This window comes from Salvelinus alpinus, chromosome 5 (assembly GCF_045679555.1).
Source record: "Salvelinus alpinus chromosome 5, SLU_Salpinus.1, whole genome shotgun sequence".
In the NCBI taxonomy this organism is placed as follows: Eukaryota; Metazoa; Chordata; class Actinopteri; order Salmoniformes; family Salmonidae; genus Salvelinus; species Salvelinus alpinus.
Window position 1 is genome coordinate 82,284,144 of NC_092090.1, and position 23,691 is coordinate 82,307,834.

At 41.8% G+C, this 23,691-nt stretch overlaps 1 protein-coding gene across 2 annotated transcripts; it reads right to left on the reverse strand.

The window, feature by feature from the left end:
- Positions 1 to 2,050: 2,050 nt before the first annotated feature.
- cfap157 (cilia and flagella associated protein 157) lies at positions 2,051 to 13,236 on the reverse strand. 2 transcript variants are annotated; one of them, XM_071403692.1, is made up of 9 exons: positions 12,987 to 13,236; positions 12,303 to 12,574; positions 10,369 to 10,522; positions 10,009 to 10,276; positions 9,717 to 9,847; positions 9,008 to 9,158; positions 4,845 to 5,023; positions 3,158 to 3,316; positions 2,051 to 2,913 (listed from the first exon to the last, which is right to left on the reverse strand). In XM_071403692.1, the coding sequence occupies exons 1-9, from the start codon at positions 13,139 to 13,141 to the stop codon at positions 2,778 to 2,780; spliced, it is 1,605 nt and encodes a 534-aa protein (XP_071259793.1). In that variant the 5' UTR covers positions 13,142 to 13,236; the 3' UTR covers positions 2,051 to 2,777. The 2 variants fall into 2 exon arrangements, with proteins under 2 accessions (XP_071259793.1, XP_071259792.1); XM_071403691.1 differs by having other exon boundaries at positions 2,051 to 2,918.
- Between the last annotated feature and the right edge of the window lie 10,455 nt (positions 13,237 to 23,691).

Here is a 23,691-nt window from a genome sequence, read left to right on the forward strand (position 1 = left end):
TTACAGTACTGGCAACACTGACAGTGACACATATATTCAGCATAAGTGGCCAATGAGAGCTTTGAACTCACAGCCCTGATGCTATAAACACCATGCACTGACCTAACGCACTAGCCATTGAAAAATGTATGATTGAGGAGTGAAGACTATGAGAGATCCCTGATCCATTCAATCAAAACCTGTACTGAACTCATGCATCATTGAAGTATCATCAATACTGAAAACATACATAATTGAAGCATGGCTGGAGAGCACGGTATAAAAATAACCATGTACTTGATTGCTATGCCAATGCCTCAGTCTCAGTAGACTGCAGTTCAGTTGCCACTCATGCATCTAGTATAGATGCCCACACTAAGAAAAAAAGGTGCTATCTAGAACCTAAAAGGGTTCTTCGGCTGTCCCCATGGGATAACCCTTTGAAGAACCCTTTCCACAGAGGGTTCTACATGAAACCCAAAGGGTCCTCCTATGGGGACAGTCGAAGAACTCGTTTGTAACCCTTTTTTCTGAGTGCATCCTACACTGGGTTAGCCTGGCTGATGCGACCCACGTGGTACACAGCAAGGGAGTGCTGTTACACACTGGTATGGACAGGAGACCGTTGATGGTGCAATATTCACACAGAAATTGTCTTGAGCTTTGGTTCTCTCAAAGTTTTTTTTTCCTGGGGTTGAGACCTCTCATTGTTTAGATTTGAAAATTCAACAGTTGTTTTGGAAGGGGGCGGTACTCAGGGGCTGTGTGGCTGTCCATGTGGGTGTTTGGTTCTCCTGTCTTTCTCACTCAATCAGAAAAAACACAGCCTCCTTCATTATCAATGCATTGTGTCTACAACATAAAGGAGCCATTCCAGACTGTAATCAGGAAGACTTCGAGTTTGGTGTCAGCCAGACTAACGGTGGGTAGCTTACCAATCTGTTTTAAAAATAAGGCAGCAACACTTCAAAACACTGAAAAAAAATGTGATAACAGCTTCTGATAGCTCTGAATCTGAAATGGAACCCTGTTACCTTTTTAATGCACTACATTTGACCAAGGCCCACAACCTATTCCCTATGTGCACAAAAGTGGTGCACTACATAGGGAATAGGATGCCATTTCAGATGCAGCCTGACTGCCTTTTAAAAGGAACTGAGAGGTCCATCTGTCTGCTGTTGAAGGGAAATAAAAGAGGACATTGGCCAGCTCATACAAACCTTTTGTTTTCCTTTAAGCTCTAGTTGCACCTAGGTGGTTCCAAGCAGCAAAATGAGGCAGGATCCATTTTAATAGTCCAGCCTGGGACAAAACATTGTGTGGATCCAGCAAGGAAACATCTACATTCTCAAAACCTCACTGGCCCAAGAAATAAATCATTTTCAGGGCTGAGAAGACAGGTATGTTCACCTGGGAATTACTGCAGAGGAAGGTGATAAATCACACCAATTAAAAATAGCTATTGCCTGTGATGTCTTCTCATGACCCATCAAATTATATGTCCCTACAAATGAGACACTGATTAATTTAGGGAGAGATATTTTTAACTAGCTTTGACGGGTAAAGACATCATGAAAAGCATGTTGAATTATGACAGTGAAAAAGAGATACGATGCAGCTGCACATTTACAGGGTAGTAGTCCCAAAATGTTTGCAATGAGCTCACAAAAAGATATCTAAGAAATGTCCCCATCCACATTCCCTTATTCACATGCATCTAGTCACATAGCTTTAATATGACAAAGATGTAAACATTGCTGCTGTTGAAACACAAGCACCATTGTTTCACATCATCTGGGGTCCCGTAGTGTCACTTCAAAAAAAACGTTGCATCCATCAGAAAGGGATACAAAGACAAAGAGTTTAGAGAATAAGAACATCAGGATTTAATCAATACGTCAATGCATAAAATCAGGACGTCATGTCAGCTCTACAATAAAAGGTCTGTGAGATTGCCATTGTCTCATTATTAAAATATATATTCCATGGAGAATATCCTCTCTATGATCATATGTTTCTAACACCCTAGGAACTTGTGAAGGTCTAAAAATGATTTGATAGGTATAGTGTACATGGTGTGCAATGACAGCTTTTATTCGTCTGAACAAGTGAAAATGAAACCCTAATAAATTAACAAGCTTACATCTCAAAAGGCAGATGGTAATGCAGTGAAGGGCCCATTTTAATTTGATAAACCAGATGTCCTCATAGACTTTGTGTTTATTTGCATTATAGAGACTTTGACAATGTCAAACACCAGACTTCACTTAATGTAACAGATGGGCAGATGTACCGTACAACAGCCCACATTCTGCCCTCATAACAACCATTGAACCTTGTAAAGTCAGCCTTATAAAGATCAGCCATTTTAAAGTATTTTCCTCTGTTTATTACTTCATGAACTACATATTGGATTTAGTAGATGGACAATTGGCTTTGTGACAGTATGTCTTGATCTTTTTTTCATTTTTTTCCCACCTTTATTATTTTGAGTATACATTTCAAATGTTTATTGTTTGGCTTTAGTCTCCAAATGAATTTGACCTAAATGATAACACAAAATAACAGAGCCTTTATTAGATTTCTAGAGATAAAAGTATAGTGTCTGGTTTTTGTCTGCTTCAGTACAACATATTCTAAGAGTTGCTCCTGCCACCTAGTGGCTGGAAAAGAAACAGCATTAGTCATGTCATTCCAAAAAGTGAGCATAACCATGTAGCAACATTTATTTTTTGTTGAAATGTCCCATTAAAAGGGGTTTAAATCCCAGTCCCAGTCCTGCCTATCTGAGGTTGGGTTCAGCGGCGCTGCCCCTGGTTGGAAAGGGCCTGTGGGGGGAAAGCAGGCTCCCTCTGGGATGGTCCCTGAGCGGAGGAGCCAGGCTCTTTGGACCAGAGGGTTTGGATGGGCTGGTCCTCTTCTGGGGTGGTGAGACTTTCCTGACAAACAGAGGCGCTATGGTCACCAATACATTGACACAAATCGGTTTACATGTTTACATTTAAAAAATCCACTTAACATAAAACATACTTCTGACCATTGAATTAATAAATGAAAAATTCCCCACTCTCTGTATCTACTGTAACTAAGTTACAATATATATTAATATATACACTGACGTCATTGCATTTCCTAATCTAAGAGTATTTTTGGCAAGCATAAAATGCAGCTCAATCACCTGTGCAGTTGAAGGCGGGTGCTCTTGGAGAGGGGTCCCATCTTGGACAGGATGTTGCTGTAGTTGTGTGTCCGCCGTGGTACGAGGCCCAGGTCTCCTGTCTTGAAGTGAGACAGCTGGGTGGTGTCCTTGAGAAGAGGACCAAGAAGCCCTGATGATCTGGAGGAGGGTGTAGGAGACAAGTATGCATGTCATTTAAGAAACATAGTGAGCTAGAGAAATACACTATATATACAAAAGTATGTAGACACTCCTTCAAAATTGGTGGATTTGGCTATTTTAGCCACAACCGTTGCTGACAGGTGTATAAAATCGAGCACATGCCATGCAATCTCCATAGACAAACATTGGCAGTAGAATGGCCTTACTGAAGAGCTCAGTGACTTTCAACGTGGCACTGTCATAGGATGCCACCTTTCCAACAAGTCAGTTCAACAAATTTCTGCCCTGCTAGAGCTGCCCTGGTCAACACTAAGTGCTGTTATTGTGAAGTGGAAATGACTAGGCACAACAACGGCTCAGCCACGAAGTGGTAGGCCACATAAACTCACAGAACAGGACTGCTGAGTGCTGAAGCGCGTACCGCGTAAAAATTGTCTGTCCTCGATTGCAACACTCACTACCGAGTTCCAAACTGCCTCTGGAAGCAACGTCAGCACAAGAGCTGTTCGTCTGGAGTTTCATGAAATGGGTTTCCATAGCCGAGCAGCTGGACACAAGCCTACGATCACCATGTGCAATGACAAATGTCGGCTGGAGTGGTGTAAAGCTCACCGCCATTGGACTCTGGAGCAGTGGAAACGCATTCTCTGGAGTGATGAATTGTGCTTCACCATCTGGCAGACCGATGGACGAATCTGGGTTTGGCAGATGCCAGGAGAACACTACCTACCCGAATGCATAGTGCCAAATGTAAAGTTTGGTGGAGGAGGAATAATGGTATGGGGCTGTTTTTCATGGTTTGGGCCCTTTAGTTCCAGTGAAGGGAAATCTTAACGCCATCATACAATTACATTCTAGACTATTCTGTGCTTTGTGGCAACAGTTTGCTTCATCCTGCATTGTCATCCTGTTTCAGCATGACAATGCCCCCGTGGACAAGCGAGCTCCATACAGAAATGGTTTGTCGAGATCTGTGTGGAAAAACTTGACTGGCCTGCACAGAGCCCTGACCTCAAACCCATCGAACACCTTTGGGATGATTTGGAACACTGACTGCGAGCCAGGCCTAATCGCCCAACATCTGTGCCCGACCTCACTAATGTTCTTGTGGCTGAATGGAAGCAAGTCCCTGCAGCAATGTTCCAACATCTAGTGGAAAGCCTTCCCAGAAGAGTGGAGGCTGTTATAGTAGCAAAGTGGGGACCAACTCCATTATAATGCCCATGATTTTGGAATGTGATGTTGGATGATGTTGACCATGTAGTGTATCTTGAGCTTCTTGATAATCATACCATATGTAAACAATGTACTAACTCTTGCAACATAATTTTTTTTAAAATAAACAATAAACAGTAATTCCATTGTTATGGAATAATTATGTTGCTGTAGTTCTGTATTGACAGCTTTCTCCAAGACAGTGCTAATGTACAGAGTAAACCTGCACAATGGTTACTAGTGCACTAGCTCACATCTGCTACACTAGCATTAGATGAGAGGAAGGCAGTATGTAGGCAGCCTCCAGTACCTTCCTGGGCCAGGGCCGGTCTTGAGCTCGTGGAGGGAGTCTCCCTCTGGAATGAAGTCCTTCATGGCAGGCCCTTTCCCCAGCAGAGCAGCACTGTCCAACACAGCCAACAGCTTCTGCATCATTTGGTTCCTCCGGACCAGAGTCTTCACCTCAGAGTCCTCCTCTTTAGGCACTTCCTGTTATGATAGGCGAAGGACTTACGTTAGTGCTACTAATCGCAATGTGATATTTCCAACTGGTGAGCAAGTGTGAGGTAAATTTAACCACAAGTGTTAATTACTCATCTCAACGTGGAAACATTTTACACAAGTGTTTATAACTAAAGTAACAAAATTCTGACTCATAACTACAATGTAATGACACAATAATTGCTTCAGGAAACAGTTTATAATACATAGAAGACTATCTACACGCATGCAATGTTTACACCAGTGGAGGAAGGGTAGAACCATCCTCAGTGAATTTCAGAAAAAATCTCAATTGAAAAAATAAGTTAAGTCTTTTTTAGATAAAACTATACTAAATATATTCAAATCAAATCGTATTAGTCACATGCGCCAAATACAACAGGTGTAAACCTTACAGTGAAATGCTTACTTACGAGCCCCTAACCAACAATGCAGTTAAAAAAATATATGTGAATAAGAAATAAAAGTAACATGTAATTAAAGAGCAGCAGTAAAATAACAATAGCGGCGGTGTAAAAGAGGGGGCAATGCATATTGTCTGGGTAGCCATTTGAATATCTAATCAAATGGCTACCCAGAAGCTGTTTAGAAGCCTCTTGGACCTAGACTTGACGCTCCGGTACCGCTTGCCATGCAGTAGCATAGAGAACAATCTATGACTAGGGTGGCTGGAGTCTTTGAAAATGTTTAGGGCCTTCCTCTGACACCGCCTGGTATAGAGGTCCTGGATGGCAGGAAGCTTGGCCCCGGTGATGTACTGGGCCGTACACACTACCCTCTGTAGTGCCTTGCGGTCGGAGGCCGAGCAGTTTCCATACCAGGCAGTGATGCAGCTAGTCAGGATGCTCTCGATGGTGCAGCTGTAAAACCTTTTGAGGATCTGAGGACCCATGCCAAATCTTTTCAGTCTCCTGAGGGGGAATAGGTTTTGTCATGCCCTCTTCACGTCTGTCTTGGTGTGCTGGGACCATGTTAGTTTGTTGGTAATGTGGACACCAAGGAACTTGAAGCTCTCAACCTGCTCCCCTACAGCCCCGTCGATGAGAATGGGGGCGTGCTCGGTCCTCTTTTTCCTGTAGTCCACAATCATCTCCTTTGTCTTGATCATGTTGAGGGAGAGGTTATTGTCCTGGCACCACACGGCCAGGTCTCTGACCTCCTCCCTATAGGCTCTCTCGTCATTGATCAGGCCTACCACTGTTGTGTCATCGGCAAACTTAATGATGGTGTTGGAGTTGTGCCTGGCAGTGCAGTCATGGGTGAACAGGGAGTACAGCAGAGGACTGAGCACGCACCCCTGAGGGGCCCCGGTGTTGAAGATCAAAGTGGAGGATGTGTTGTTACCTACCCTTACCACCTGGATCCAGTTGCAGAGGGAGGTGTTTAGTCCCAGGGTCCTTAGCTTATTGATTAGCTTTGAGGGCACTATGGTGTTGAACGCTGAGCTGTAGTCAATGAATAGCATTCTCACATAGATGTTTCTTTTGTCCAGGTGGGAAAGGGCAGTGTGGAGTGCAATAGAGATTGCATCATCTGTGAATCTGTCAGGGTGGTATGCAAATTGGAGTGGGTCTAGAGTTTCTGGGATAATGGTGTTGATGTGAGCAATGACCAGCCTTTCAAAGCACTTCATGGCTACAGACTTCAGTGCTACGGATCGGTAGTCATTTAGCAGGTTACCTTAGTGTTCTTGGGCACAGGGACTATGCTGGTCTGCTTAAAACATGTTGGTATTACAGACTCGGACAGGGAGAGGTTGAAATTGTCAGTGAAGACACTTGCCAGTTGGTCAGCGCATGCTCGCACAGTACACGTCCTGGTAATCCGTCTAGCCCTGCGGCCTTGTGAATGTTAACCTGTTTAAAGGTCTTACATCGGCTGGGGAGAGCCTGATCACACAGTCTTTCGGAACAGCTGGTGCTCTCATGCATGTTTCAGTGTTATTTGCCTCGAATCGAGCATAGAAGTAGTTTAGCTCATCTGGTAGGCTGGTGTCACTGGGCAAATTTCGGCTGTGCTTCCCTTTGTAGTCTGTAATGGTTTGCAAGCCCTGCCACATCCAACGAGCATCAGAGCCAGTGTTGTACGGTTTGATCTTAGTCCTGTATTGATGCTTTGCTTGTTTGATGGTTCTTCGGAGGGCATAGCGGGATTTCATATAAGCTTTCCGGGTTAGAGTCCCGCTCCTTGAAAGCATAACTGGTTAGGAATACGTAAAACATCAGCCTTGTTCTCCGCCTCCATCTTGTCACACATGACACCAAATAATTGATTAAAACACACTATTTTGCAATGAAGGTCTATAGTAGCCTCAGCAGCACTCTGTAGGATAGCACCATGGTGTAGCCGGAGGACACCTAGTTTCAGTCCTCCTCTGGGTACATTGACTTCAATACAAAACCTAGGAGGCTCGTGGTTCTCACCCCCTTCCATAGACTTACACAGTAATTATGACAACTTCCAAAAGACGTCCTCCAACCTATCAGAGCTCTTGTCCACCCAATCAAAGGATCAGAGTATGAATCTAGTACTGAAAGTATAAGCTACAGCTAGCTAGCACTGCAGTGCATAACATGTGGTTGACTCAAAGAGAGAGAAAGACAATACAAATAAATTTCTTCAAAAATGAAGGAGCAGCAAGAAAGAGGGAGCTATATTTTGTATTTTTCCATGCTATGTTACCTAGCTGGCTATGGCTATCCAGCACTGGAACTCTTCCAAGTCAAGGTAAGCTTTTAGTTTTATAAATGTATTGCCACCGGGGCCCGCTGGTGTAACTGCTAAACTGCTTTCTAACTGTACACTGATGCATGATTGTAGCTAGTTTACTAACACGTTTGTTTTAGTAGCTATGTTGACTTGACTTTAGCTAATATGGTGACAACGATGTAGGCTGTGTGTAGTGGTTAGCGGTTATGATATGAGGGTTTGGCTTTTGAAAGGTTTTCTCGCCTGGTCACAGACAGCTGATGTGTTGTGCACTGAAGTCCACAAGTGAAGGAAAAAGGTGAGAAGAGGAGAGCGCGTAGATGAGAGAAGGAATTATGCAACGATCAAAGGGATCATGCTGTTTGCATGCGGCTGCTATGAAAGTGAACTGTGTTTGCGTGTGATCAGGGGTGTATTCATTCCGCCTATTCTGTTGAAAACCCTTTCTTAAACGAAGCAAACGGAACGTGGATAAATATACCTGAATTTGTTCAATAGAAACTCTCGTTTGCAACTGTTGGACTAATGATTACACCCTAGTTCAGCTAGATGCAGGCAAGATTGTGCAAGGCGGTACTGAATGTGTCGATGTCTGTCACCTTGATTACTCAAATTTCTCTCGACCTGTGCACCTACGTTGTAAACTTTAATTCATAGGTTAGGTTGTAGCAACCTCATGATGGTTATAGTGACATTTGAGGGGGGGTACTGTCACGCCCTGACCTTAGAGAGCTTTTTATGTCTCTATTTTGGTTTGGTCAGGGTGTGATTTGGGTGGGCATTCTATGTTCATTTTTCTATGTTTTGTATTTCTTTGTTTTGGCCGGGTATGGTTCTCAATCAGGGACAGCTGTCTATCATTGTCTCTGATTGGGAACCATACTTAGGTAGCCTTTTCCCACCTGTGTTTTGTGGGTAGTTGTTTTCTGTTTAGTGTTCTGCACCTGACAGGACTGTTTCGGTTTCGTTTCTCACTTTGTTTATTTTGTTCGAGTGTTTGTTGATTTAATAAATATCATGAACACTTACCACGCTGCGCTTTGGTCCGATCCTCCTTCATGCAACGACGACCGTTACAGAATCATGTAGTAGCCTAAACCTATTGATGTTACATTGAACTGGGTGAATGGAATATGAATGAGTCATCCAATATGCTGTAATAGAAATAAGGCCATGCTCATAAAAAAATCCTCCCTCATCTTAATCGGCACCGACCGCCTTTGGTTTACACTGCTATGATTTTGATTCCAGGCACTTCTTTACCATGAGGGCCTGTTTCAGGGCGAATGCAGCCGCCTGTAGGATGGTCTCCAGTTGTCCTCTCACGTCCCTCTCCTCCTCCAGCTCTCTCCCCAGCCTGTTTGCCTCGGCACAGTTCCTCCCTGTCTCCTCCAACAGAGAGGCCTGCACCTGCCTGTAGGAACAAACCAGAAATTTGGGGTTATTTACTAATTCAGTTCTTCAATATCAAATGGCTTAAAAACAAAAGACAGGAATCATACTTTTCAGGAAGTTCCATGCATGCAGTTCCATTGAAATTCAATAGATTTTGTGAGAATTAGTTTGACTGTTAATTGAACATATCTCTCACTCGTCGCTGGCATTTGAGGCCTTCATGTAACAATAAACTGACTAGGGGAGCACCTGACATTTAAATGTCACCGTCACAGGCTGAATTAATTATTATTTATTTGTCTGACATGAATAAGATATACTGTATCATTGTTACACATTAATGTCAGTTAGCCAGGCAAAATACTAATTAAATCATGTACAGGGCCGCAGTCCTGCTGGTTTTGGTTTCTCCAAGGCATTGATCAGTAAATTACACTGACTGCTCAGAGAACAGTCACTGAATGACAAGGAACAAAACCAGCAGACACTGCGGTTTACCAGGACCAGAATTGTGGACCCCTGATGTAGAGAACAGGAACTCTGGAGTCTTCTTGAATTCTGAATGGAAACATCAGACCTTAGGGCATGCATTTCTGCCAGCAGTACGACATGATCCTTCTGCAGTTGTTGATGCTCCTCTTGAGCCCTAGCATACTCCTCCAGCTCAGCCTGCATCTGCTTACACTTCTCTGTGAGCTGATGGATCACCTGATGAAAAGAGAAGAGGAGCAGAGAGGAAGAGCATGGTAACCTGTCAGCAATCAAATCAGGCTTCAGACAGGTCCTGTCATTATCATGTGGAGATGTTGATACACCAAAATCATGCAAGCTGACAATCATCGCTCTCACCCCTTATCTCTCCCCAGTACCTTCTGGTTGCTGAGGCTCTTACGGGTCATCTTGTTGAACAAGGGCTCCAGGACCTCCATCTCTCTGCGGATATGCTTCTCTCTATCCCTCAGATCCTCGTTCTCCTCCAGCAGCTGCTTGCTCTTGTCTGACAGCTGACTAAGCTGGGCCGTCACAGACACATTCTCATGGATGGCCCTCATGGTCGTCTCTGGCATCTTCCTGTCCGACACGCGCCGAAACTCGGCTGCCACCGCCGCCACGTGCTGCTGCATCTCCTTCTTTAGTCTAGAGGGAGCAGGGAGGGAGGACAGCATGAGCAGGAGCTTATGACCAGATCATACAGTGTACAAATGGCTTCTTAACATAATGGCATTGACCTGTCATTGTCCAGCACAGCCTTCCTCTCCAGGCTGTAGATGACTGTGTGGTGCTCCTGTCTCTGCTTCCCAAGCTGCTCCTCCAGGCCTTCCAAGTGGGCCATCAGCTCCTCCTTCTGCACACGGAACTCCTCGAGAGCTGCTAGCTTACCCGCTGCATGTGGATGGTGTTAGGAGTAATTCAATTACAGTTGAAGTCGGAAGTTTACATACACTTAGATTGGAGTCATTTAAACTTGTTTCTCAACGACTCCACAAATTTGCTTGTTAACAAACTATAGTTTTGGCAAGTCGGTTAGGACATCTACTTTGTGCATGACACAAGTCATTTTTCCAACAATTGTTTACGGACAGATTATTTCACTTATAATTCACTGTATCACAATTCCAGTGGGTCAGAAGTTTACATACACTAAGTTGACTGTGCCTTTAAACAGCTTGGAAAATTCCAGAAAATGATGTCACGGCTTTAGAAGCTTCTGATAGGCTAATTGACATAATTTGAGTCAATTGGAGGTGTACCTGTGGATGTATTTCAAGGCCTACCTTTAAACTCATTGCCTCTTTGCTTGACATCATGGGAAAATCAAAAGAAATCAGCCAAGACCTCAGAAAAAATATTGTAGACCTCCACAAGTCTGGTTCATCCTTGGGAGCAATTTCCAAACGCCTGAAGGTACCATTTTCATCTGTACAAACAATAGTACGCAAGTATAAACACCATGGGACCATGCAGCCGTCAACCGCTCAGGAAGAAGACGCGTTCTGTCTCCTAGAGATAGATGTACTTTGGTGCGAAAAGTGCAAATCAATCCCAGAACAACAGCAAAGGACCTTGTGAAGATGCTGGAGGAAACAGGTACAAAAGTATCTATATCCACAATAAAATGAGTCCTATATCGACACAACCTGAAAAACCGCTTAGCAAGGAAGAAGCCACTGCTCCAAAACCGCCATAAAAAAGCCAGACTACGGTGCAACTGCACATGGGGACAAAGATTGTACTTTTTGGAGAAATGTCCTCTGGTCTGATGAAACAAAAATTGAACTGTTTGACCATAATGACCATCGTTATGTTTGGAGGAAAAAGGGGGACGCTTGCAAGCCGAAGAACACCATCCCAACCGTGAAGCACGGGTTGTGGCAGCATCATGTTGTGGGGGTGCTTTGCTGCAGGAGAGACTGGTGCACTTCACAAAATAGATGGCATCATGAGGAAAGGAAAATGATGTGGATATATTGAAGCAACATCTCAAGACATCAGTCAGGAAGTTAAAGCTTGGTCGCAAATGGGTCTTCCAAATGGACAATGACCCCAAGCATACTTCCAAAGTTGTGGCAAAATGGCTTAAGGACAACAAAGTCAAGGTATTGGAGAGGCCATCACAAAGCCCTGACCTCAATCCTATAGAACATTTATGGGCAGAACTGAAAAAGTGTGCGCGAGCAAGGAGGCCTACAAACCTGACTCAGTTACACCAGCTCTGTCAGGAGGAATGGGCCAGAATTCACAGAACTTATTGTGGGAAGCTTGTGGAAGGCTACCCGAAATGTTTGACCCAAGTTAAACAATTTAAAGGCAATGCTACCAAATACTAATTGAGTGTGTGTAAACTTCTGACCCACTGGGAATGTGATGAAATAAATAAAAGCTGAAATAAATCATTCTCTCGACTATTATTCTGGCATTTCACATTCTTAAAATAAAGTGGTGATCCTAACTGACCTAGGACAGGGAGTTTTTACTAGGATTAAATTTCAGGAATTGTGAAGAACTGAGTTTAAATGTATTTGGCTATGGTGTATGTAAACTTCCAACTTCAACTGTAAATTATCAAAGTTTGATCAGATATTTTTGAGCTGGTTTTAAATAAAAGTCTGGTGGTGGATCATGTGGATGGAATGTTATGGTGTCGAGGTTCTTAGTATCTTACCAAGGACCATGTTCTCTGAGGTGAGCTTGTCCTTGTTCTCCTGGAACTCTTGGCGAAGTTGACTGAGCTGCAGCTCAAAGGAGTCCTTCTCAGCATCCTTGGCCTGCTGCAGTCCCACCAGTCTCTCCAACAAGTGTGTGAGCTCATCCTCCTTCTGGGCCAGGGAGCGCTTCAGGTAGAGCACAATGTCTTTCTTCTCCTTCTCAATGGTGAAATACTGAGAGGAGAAGTCCTTCTGTTGCACCTCCAACTCATCACATTTGTGCTGATATCTGCAAATATGAGGTGAGAAAATAGGATGAGAGTGGGATTCAGTCATGGAAACTTGATTGGAAGGGTACAAGCTTGGAATTAACATGATTTAGTTTCATATTATTATGGTGTGTTTTGTTTTAACGTTAAATGTGCAGTATTTTATAAATAACACATATTTTAATGATTTGCATTAGTCCTAACTGATTCGTGTTAGATTGCCTATTTTACGCACATGCACCGCAGTTTTCGTAACGGCAATGGGTTCTATTTTGTCATTATGTGGTTATATTATCCAACTATTGTTCCAACAATAATCTGATAGTGTCAGTGCGTGTTGACTCGCAACATTATTTATTATTCAGAGGATCAGAGATTAGACTAAATATGAATAGAAATGATCTGTGCGGACCACCCAAAGAAAACTCTCACTTTTCCAATTGTTCCTCCAAGTCTCGTATCTGCGACCGGTAGAAATCTTTTCCACCTTCAGACAATGCGTCGTCAAAAGACGTTTTGTCTCCAAATCCAATGATCTCTTTTTTGGTTGATTTATCTCCGCTTTTCTTTCCATTCTTTTTTGGCATATTTGCAATGAAACTTTGTGATTGCGCTATTAAACAACTAGGCAACCACAACACACGTTGTTACCAAGAGAATGACGTCAGGTGCTGACCCGTTGAATTGGAATGTCAGTCTGCCCCAAGTATCCCTGACTGCAGTGTGCAGTTCGGGGCCGGGCTCGATGTGGGCGGAGTCAAACGTTTGACCCCGCCCACTTTTTTGTTTGACAGTCACACACAGAATACAAACACACAAGTTTGTGCAAGGCACACGTTTAATACAAACGTATTTCATTTTTGAAGATCATAAGAAATATTATTTAAAGTGGTACCAACACATGTGTTGTAACACTTTTTGCTTCATCCTATATTTGAAGCCAGCTACTGATATTGTTGCAGGGAACAACAGACTTGTCATGTACTGTTAAAATTGTGTTGATAAATGTTATAACTTTGTAATTATATTATTTAATTGAGCATATATATACACAGTTACTACCTATCCTGATTTATACTGCTATTTACTTTCCTCATGAGAATGGAGACAGACTTCACCATATAGACATACTGACAAGCTGAATGTGCTTTGTACATCAAGTTATACCAGCTCCAGTAAAGAGATCAGAGACTCGGGTGACTTCTACATCTTCTTTACTAAACACAATTAACAATTGAAACAATTAACACAGCAGACAAAAACAAGGTTTGACCACTCCTCAAAATGGCTTCACTCCTGCTCCTCAAAAGAGGCAGACAGTAATGTTCTTGTTGTCAACTGCCTCCACATAGAACATCTCATAATCTCTCTAACTGGAACATGAACGTTTCCTAGAGGAGAATATTTTCCTCTTCATCCAGGCCATCATACAACCGTAGTTCTTTAAGGGTTGTAATGCGGTCTTCCCCGCCCATCCCAATTACACTAGGGAGGGAAACAGTGCCTTTAAATGTTTTGTCGTTTGCACCTCCTTGCTGCCTCTAGGGTGTCCCTTTGAAGAACATCTGCTTCCTTGAAGAAAAAGGAAGAATAAATATGAGTAGAGCCTCATTGGGTGATCATGTCAAATTACACCCCACTTTCACAATACCACCATGCAAACAAAAGCTCCTATTACTAAAGGGGTTTTATCTATAACTACTCAACAAGTTGTCACAACTATTATATCTTGCCATGCATCAAGCCTTCAGCCTTACACACAGTAGACTACATACCCAGTTCACAGCTCCCAGTTCGCCGTGCATTTTGTTCCCAGTATCGTCTAGAAAGAAAACAGATTGTGGTCATTAAGTAATGTAAGGGAACCTCTTGGGATGTGTGTACCTGAATGCACCTTACTTTAGCTAACAGCCTATACAGTACCTGATCCTGCAGAGCTGGATGCTGATGTGACATGCTGTGACTTCTTGGGGGGGGAAGTCTTCTACATCATCCTGAAATATATTGGAGAGGGGCGGGGTTAAGTCTTTAAACATTGGTTTAAGACTATACCACTCATCATATGAGAGGGGGGTTAAGTCTTTAAACATTGGTTTAAGACTATACCACTCATCATGACACCTCCTACCTGTAGTGTGTTTTGTTTTCGCTGCCTTTTTCGATCTTTCAACCTCTCTTCTTCAGACCTTAGTGAGTGAATGACATACATTACATACATTCAATATATTCAGGTCAGTCTGGCTACAGTGAAACAAGTGATTTTAAGGATGCAAATGAAAAGTTTTTGTAAATATTCAAGACTTACGGCATGGGAAAGTTCTGCAGGAGAACTAGGCACCACCATCGCCTAATTTGCTGCATGTTTTCCTTTGAAAAAGAAAATCACACAATCGGATGGTTATCCCAAAAAAACATTATATCCACTAGTGATGAGAATTTCATAATTTATACATGCCTCAGTGAAATCACACTGTGCTTCCATTGCAATGTACAGAGTGTACTGTAAGTTAAGTAGGTTGTTAAGTTTGATAGTTATGATAACAACAATAATGATAAACACCCCCAGAATATATTTCAGGATGTAGAAGACATCCCCCCCCAAGAAGTCACATCAGCATCCAGCTCTGCAGGAGTTTGATGTATGAATTGTGTATGTCGTGTAAAAACTGTAGGAAATAGGTCCCAAAAAGTGTCAAGAATAATAAACAAGAAAAAGTATGAGCAATAACAATAGTGTGCTTTGCATGCCGCAAGCACAGAAATAATAATAACGTTTCATGTTATAATAGAAAATAGGACTAATATAATATACTGAATAGCCAGCATCTTACCATCAAAACAAACACCCCACAGTTGTTTGAGAAACCTTGCTTTGGTAGGCCCTGTGGTGTGAACAAGGTACAATTTTCAGTAAAGGAATGACAATCAAATGGTACAGTTCAGTGGAATCATTTAAAGGAATATCTGACCTGAACATCATCCACACAAAAAGTCCTCCAAGGTCCAGGGGACAAGATCAGAGCAATGTTTCTGTGAACACAGTGTATGTGAAAGTAAAGAAAAAGTACAATTCAACAGCTTTTTAATACTCCAGCATGCATAACAGTTTTCAACACAGTTGGAACTGAATTGGCCAAACTATTTTAAACAACATTTATGGGTGTTGCTGGACCAGAAAATGTATTTTTGACTGCAAACACACCATTTATCACATCAATGCACTCACACGCCAAAAATATTTCATTGGACACTGTTTCAAAGCAATGTGTGTGCTTTCTTCATAAATTTGTTTTGAAGTTTTTCTTATTTAACTTCAGTTTGCAGTGTGGACAAGTTACAATGACTTTTCTTGACTTGCCATGTATGTTGGGACCAGGTGATTTCATTATTGTATATACTATGTGTAGACTCACTAGGTGTAACTAAGGGAATGGCCGTCGGCATCAACGATACACATTTAGAGCCAGCCAAACACAACAAGGCATACATTGAAACACAGAAAATCAACAATCAAATCGATTACATAACTGTACATGTAAACCTAGGCTTACTGCTCAAGTAGGCAAATTTGTCCAAATAAGATTCCCTCATTGTAAGGAATTAGCTAACTCACATGCAAAAGGGTGCTATTGCTACTTAGCTAGCTCAAATGCAAATGGATGCTAATTAACGCTATGCTAACATCGGTGCGGTAGTTGGTTATATAAAAATATACCACTGCACTGGTATAACATGAATATTACAAAGTACATTATGCATAATGACAGTCTTACTTCCACGGTTTATATTTTTAGCAATGTAGGTTAGGCTCGATTAAGATTCGCTTTCGTTGACGTTAATACTTTCGATGTGAACCTCAACTTGGTTGACCTTGAAGGAGACAGGAAGGGTTCAGGTTAAGCGCGCTTGACTCCGCCCACATTGAGCCCGGCCCCGAACTGCACACTGCAGTCAGGGGATTCTCGTTTGCCCTGGTAACAATACCATATTCTTTGAAAAAAGGATGAACAAAAATATTTGGTCTCGTACAGATCCTTTAGATGAAAGTGGTAATATCCTCAGATATAATTATTTTATGATAAAATATGATTTCCTTGTCGCCCTAAGCAATATTGTACAATCATAAATGCTATTCCTTCTAGCCTTGTACTGCTTATACATAGATGGATGTTGTTTGCGGTATAAGAAGTGTAACAAAAAACATGTCAGACAAGTTATTTCTAAAGAATTCTTCCCATAACAGTAAAAATTATTTATATCTGTCACATTTTTTGATGTATAAATGTAGATCCTTCAAACACCCCCAAACAGGGAAACAGATCCCAATCAAAGGTGTTATTACATGCTCCACTAACACAGTTATTTATCTTATAACTTGTCCTTGTGTTAAAAATTGTGGGTAAAACAAAGCGCGAATTAAAAGTACGTATCTCAGAGCATCGTAGCACCATTAGGTGAAAAAACTCGACTTACCCAGTTGCGGCCCACTTTTTGGAAGCAAACCACTCGATTTTGTCTCTGCGTTATATTGGCATCGAACATGTCACCCTCCCTAGGAGAGGGGGTGACCTCGACAATTTATTGTTAAAACGAGAGGCTGCCTGGATCTTTAATTTAAAGACCCTTGCTCATTCGGGCTTAACGTAGACTTTGATCTGAAGCCATTCTTGTGATTATTGTGACTTTGCCATTGTAATTGTTTGTAGGCTTTGTCGTGGCTGAATCAGAATTAGTTAGGTAACATATATAAATAAGATGTTTTAGATATCTTTATGCTTGTCATTAGAATGTCTTCTTTTGGACTATACTGTTGGCAGTTGAATTTTTCTTTCTCTCTAGGGAAAAGTCACTTGGGGCCCAGAGAGGGGAGAGGTCAGGCTTGTCTTTTACATGTCTGGTAATATGTGAATCATCTGTGAAACCATGTGAAGGGCTCCATTATGTCTGGAACCATTATACCACCTCTTCTGATGTTGAACTTATCTTTCATAGTATATGACCTAGAGGTTCACTCCCCTTAGTGAGCTTCTCCAGGAGTGGGGAAAAGAGGGGGTGTATTTGAGATGGGCGTATCTAGAATTGACAATTGATACATGCCATTGGATGAGGTAATGTTTTCGTACTAAGTGGTACCAAGAACGAGATTAAAATCTTGTTTTAGGAGACCAAACTGAACGATAATTTATAGCTAATGCTATCTAGCTATGGGATACTCCTCTTTCAAGTAAAAGGTTCTTTGTAATGTTCCTAAGATCTGTTATTCGTCATGTGCGTTGAGAGGGGTGTATCTTGGCTATAAAAGATGGAATGAGTTGTTTTGTAAGGTCTCTCAGAGAATTCATTTATAGACACTTAATTGATCTGAGAGTCAAAAAGGGCTATGGTGAAGCTCATATATAATTAAAGATGGACTTTATAATATAACTCTGACTTGTGTGTGGTTGTCTCTCTCATTATTGAGTAATACAGGAAATTACCACGACAGCCTATGTAGTCTAAATTGAATCTATGATAGTATGCTATCCATTTGTTTTTGGCTCTCCTTTTCTATACTGTCACATGCTGTCAAAAGGAAGCATTCTGCAACAGGAACAGGACTGACATCAAATGAATGTGTTGACAATTATGTGTACGAAACAGCGCTACAAGTTGCAGTGCTACTCTTTTGACAATTAAGTTCATAAACATTTTTTTCAGCGGAGAACGAACATGCCTTTCTAGTCTGCCGTGGCTGCCTGCTCCATTCTAATAGTTTTTTTTACAAACGCGCATCCAATCGCCTTGGTCCCAGAACCTACTAAACCAATCACAAGCTTCAATCTTCTGCGGTTCAAAGTGTAGTGGCAAGAAAATTATGGATCTTCTGGGTGAAGCTGCTGTGGTTAGGCTCCAATGCTCGTGACCACACCCATTTTTATGCTCTTTACTTGTCAGTGTTCCAAATGGGACATACAAACACCCAGAAAAGGCTACTCTCCTTGATGTTATCCTTACAAATAATCCTGATAGGTATCAGTCTGGTGTTTTCTGTAATGACCTTAGTGATCAATGTTTTACAGCCTGTGTTCGTAATGGCTGCTCAGTGAAACGACCTGCCCTGACCTGTCATAGACGCTTGCTAAAAACTTTAATGAGCCTTCATGATTTGGCCTCTGTAAATTGGTATAGAATCAGCTTGATCCCTGTCGAAGATGCTTGGACCTTCTTTTTTTATATTTTCAGTGGTATCGTTAACAAATACGCACCCGTAAAGAAAATGAGAATTAAAAACAGGTTCAGCCCTTGGTTCGACTGTGATCTGGCAGAGTTACTCCACCTCAAGAATTCCATTTAGCAAATCGCTCTGCACAAGTATACTCAGGCTGACTGGCTCTTGTTCAGGTAAATTAGAAATAAGTGCACTCAGGCTATCGGGAAGGCCAAAGTTAGTTATTTTAAGGAGCAATTCTCTCTCTGTGGGTCTAACCCAAATTAGTTCTGGAAAACGTTTAAAGACCTGGAGAATAAACCCTCCTCCTCACAGCTGCCCATGTCCCTTAATGTTGATGATGTGTTTATTACTGACAAGGAGCATATGGCTGAGGTCTTTAATCACCACTTCATTAGGTCAGCATTCCTATTTGACTCTGCCATGCCTCCTTGCCAGTCCAACATTTCCTCATCTCCCACCCCTTCTAATTTGACTATTCCCAATGCTCCTCCCTCTTTTTCCCCTGCCCCGCTACAAAGTTTATCCCTGCAGGTCGATCACTCAGTCCGAGGTGCTAAACTTGACCCCAAAAAAACATCTGGTTCAGATCGTTTAGACCTTTTCTTCTTTAAGGTTGCTGCACTATCATCGCCAAGCCTCTCTCTGACCTTCTTAACCTCTCTCCTCTCTGGGGAGGTTCCCATTGCTTGGAAGGCAGCCACGGTGCATCCTTTATTTAAAGGGGGAGGTCAAGCTGATCCTAACTGTTATAGGTCAATTTCTATTTTGCTCTGTTTATCAAAAGTGTTGGAAAAACTTGTCAATAATCAACTGACTGGCTTTCTTGATGTCTATAGTATTCTCTCGGGTATGCAATGTGGTTCCGCTCAGGTTATGGATGTGTCACTGAAACCTTAAAAGGTACTAAATGATGTCACCATTGCCCTTGATTCTAAGCAATGTCGTGCTGCTATTTTTATTGACTTTGCCAATGCCTTTGATACAGTAGACCATTCCATTCTTGTGGGCTGGCTAAGGAGTATTGGTGTCTCTAAGGGGTCTTTGGCCTGGTTTGCTAACTACCTTTCTCAAAGAGTGCAGGCTGTCTCAGCCACTGCCTGTCACCAAGGGAGTACCCCAAGGCTCGATCCTAGGCCCCACGCTCTTCTCAATTTACATCAACAACATAGCTCAAGCAATAGGAATCGCTCTCATCCATTTATATGCAGATAATACAGTCATATACTTGACTGGCCCCTCCCCGGATTTTGTGTTAAACTCTCTACAAACAAAGCGTTCTTAGCGTCCAACAAGCTTTCTCTGCCCTTAACCTTGTTCTGAACACCTCCAAAACAAAGGTCATGTGGTTTGGTAAGAATAATGCCCCTCTCGCCACCGGTGTGATTACTACCTCTGAGGGTTTAGAGCTTGAGATAGTCACCTCATACAAATACCTGGGAGTATGGCTATACGGTACACTGTCCTTCTCTCAGCACATATCAAAGCTGCAGACTAAGGTTAAATCTAGACTTGGTTTTCTCTATTGTAATCGCTCCTCTTTCACCACAGCTGCCAAACTAACCCTGATTCAGATGACCATCCTACCCATGCTAGATTATGGAGACGTAATTTATAGATCGGCAGGTAAGGGTACTCTCGAGCAGCTAGATGTTTGCTATTCGGCCATCAGATTTGCCAACAATGCTCCTTATAGGACACATCACTGCACTATATACTCCTCTGTAAACTGGTCATCTCTGTATACCCATTGCAAGACCCACTGGTTGATGCTTATTTATAAATCCCTCTTAGGCCTCACTCCCCCCTATCTGAGATATCTACTGCAGACCTCATCCTCCACATACAACACCCATTCTGACAGTCACAATCTGTTAAAAGGTCCCTAAAGCACCTCTTTTCAGTTCGCTGCAGCTCGCGAACTGAAAAAGCACTCAAACTGGACCGTTTTATCTCTTTAGTCAAAGACTCAATCATGGACACCCTTACTGACAGTTGTGGCTTCTTCACGTGATGTATTGTTGTCGCTACCTTCTTGCCCTTTGTGCTGTTGTCTATGCCCAATAATGTTTGTACCATGTTTTGTGCTGCTACCATGTTATGTTGCTACCATGCTATGTTGTTGTCTTAGGTGTCTCTTCACGTAGTGCAGTGGTGTCTCTCTTGTCGTGATGTGTGTTTTGTCCTATATTTATTTTATTCAATTTTCTTTAATCCCAGCCCCCGTCCCCGCAGGAGGACTTGTGCCTTCTGGTAGGCCATCATTGTAAATAAGAATTTGTTCTTAACTGACTTTCCTAGTTAAATAAAGGTTAAATAAAACAAAACATGTTTTTACCTAAACATGCAAAAACCATCAGATATAATTCATAGCAAGCAGTGCACTGGGGTAGTAAGATTTTATTAAATATAACAGATTAACTGGAATGACATTCACTCTCATGGGATGGGTTGCCAAAAATAACTAACTGAAAGCCACACCCCCAATAAGCCACGAATATGATTGCATTGAGGCATGCCACTGTGCTTCTATGGCTACAGTATATGGACCATACTATTGCCTATTTCATTTGTTCATTTACCACAGTCCTTCATCACAGTCAACACACCTATATTTTCGGTTTAATTAGCTTTAAAAATGCAACATTTCCTCTCAGCCTCATGGCACAATGTGTAGAATAGCATGAGATGAGCTATACAACTTTTTCCTTTCTGTCCCAAAATGTGTAAAATTACAGGAAATGAGCTTTAAATCAGCAACATTTTCTCCCAGCCTCATGGAAAAACACACACTTCTTCAGATTATTGTTTGTAAAGAAAAGTGCTATATAAAATAATCAACTACTACTATTCCATTCAAACAATGCAGTTGATCCATAGCCATACATACACTGGCTCAAATAATTTGATGATAGGACTTAGACAAGTTATAAATGCAACAAGTGCTGATATTGTATCATGTAATAGGCCTAACACTCACAGCTCTCCAAGAACACATGAATTTAGATATTTATGTTTTGTTTACATATATTTTAGCAGCCATTTATACAGAAAATATTATAAAACCTGTATAAACTATATTTATTATTATATGACAATATTTTAGGTTGACAATTTTATTACACAATTTCTGACTTTTACACCTAATCCCATGCAGACCCAATCCCATGCAGCTAATTTAGCTCTTCCTTACCTGTCCACCACAGTGCTCCTGCTCCTTCACCTGACTTTTATTTTCCTGCAAAAGTAAAAACAGGAAAAGCCTCACCTCTACTGCTAATCATTCCTTCCAATTAGACTTGTTTGGATTTCTCCCTGGCCATAATGGCTGCCATTGTAATCCATTACATTCTGGAACTTTAGGGGTTTATGACATAGCAGCCCCTCTAGTAATTTAGGGCGCGTTCGCAAATTCACTATGGCTATTGTAGGAGTAAGTGACATATGTAGGTAGATATCACACTATTAAACAATAGACAGGAGTATACTAGAAAATAGTATAAGAAGGCAGATGTGAGTGCATTTGCCATTCTGGTAAATACAGGAAACCAAAGATTAGCAGATGGTGTAGTAATGTAGTAGTAACGAACCACATGTTAACATAGATCATGAGACCGTGGTAATGGAAATCTACTAAGGGACGTTCTGACCCTCTGACCCTTGTAGATTCTCCATTGTGCTGACAGATTGACCAGACATGTCGGCGCCTGGGTGCTTTGACACACTAGATTTATAGTCTACCCATTCCACTAGAAAAGCATACATACCAGAGAAATATGCCTGGGGTGGCTGGACACTAATGAACAAGAAACACATAGTCTGCTGATTCCATTTAAGTGAAACTGACCAGACACATAGACCAGATACATAGATAGGATAGGGGGGCACAAAGAGTGCATTGATTTAGTGGTGAAGGGAGGGGACACAGAGTATGTTGACACACTAAGATGGAGGGTCTGACCACTATTATAATTTAACTGAAAGCAGATGATGGGCGTTAGTATGTGTGAACAAGCAGGAAGCCTGAACTAAAAAGAGAATGATGTTGAAGAATTAGGGGAAGTATGTTTATTTGCATATGGGGTGGACTCATATGCTATTTGGGTATAAAGAGCGAACCAGTGCTCTGGGAGTGGGTGTGTTCCGCGGGGTGTGTTCCGCGGGGACATGCCAGTTGGCTGTACAGTTGTAATAAAGAGCATGTTTGAATTTACAAGTTCTGATAAGCGTTGTATTTGAAATGATTTTCCACGACACTATCTACTCTGATTTCAGAGCACTCTCATCTGAATGTGCCAGAGAGCAGAACTGATGACTTGACAGTTGTTCTGCTCGACACCTCCTCCATGCTGGGAGCCACACATGCGGAGATCATCTGTTCACCTACTCTGCGTCTCATAAAGACAGAGGTTGGAACCAAAAATCTCAAATTTGGACTCATCAGACCAAAGGACAGATTTCCACCGGTCTAATGTCCATTGCTCGTGTTTCTTAGTGCAAGCAAGTCTCTTATTATTATTGGTGTCCTTTAGTAGTGGTTTCTTTGCAGCAATTCAACCATGAAGGCCTGATTCATGCAGTCTCCTCTGAACAGTTGATGTTGAGATGTGACTGTTACTTGAACTCTGTGAAGCATTTACAGTGGGGCAAAAAAGTATTTAGTCAGCCACCAATTGTGCAAGTTCTCCCACTTAAAAAGATGAGAGAGGCCTGTAATTCTCATCATAGGTACACTTCAACTATGACAGACAAAATGAGAAAAAGAATCCAGAAAATCACATTGTAGGATTTTTAATGAATTTATTTGCAAATTATGGTGGAAAATAAGTATTTGGTCACCTACAAACAAGCAAGATTTCTGGCTCTCACAGAGCTGTAACTTCTTCTTTAAGAGGCTCCTCTGTCCTCCACTCGTTACCTGTATTAATG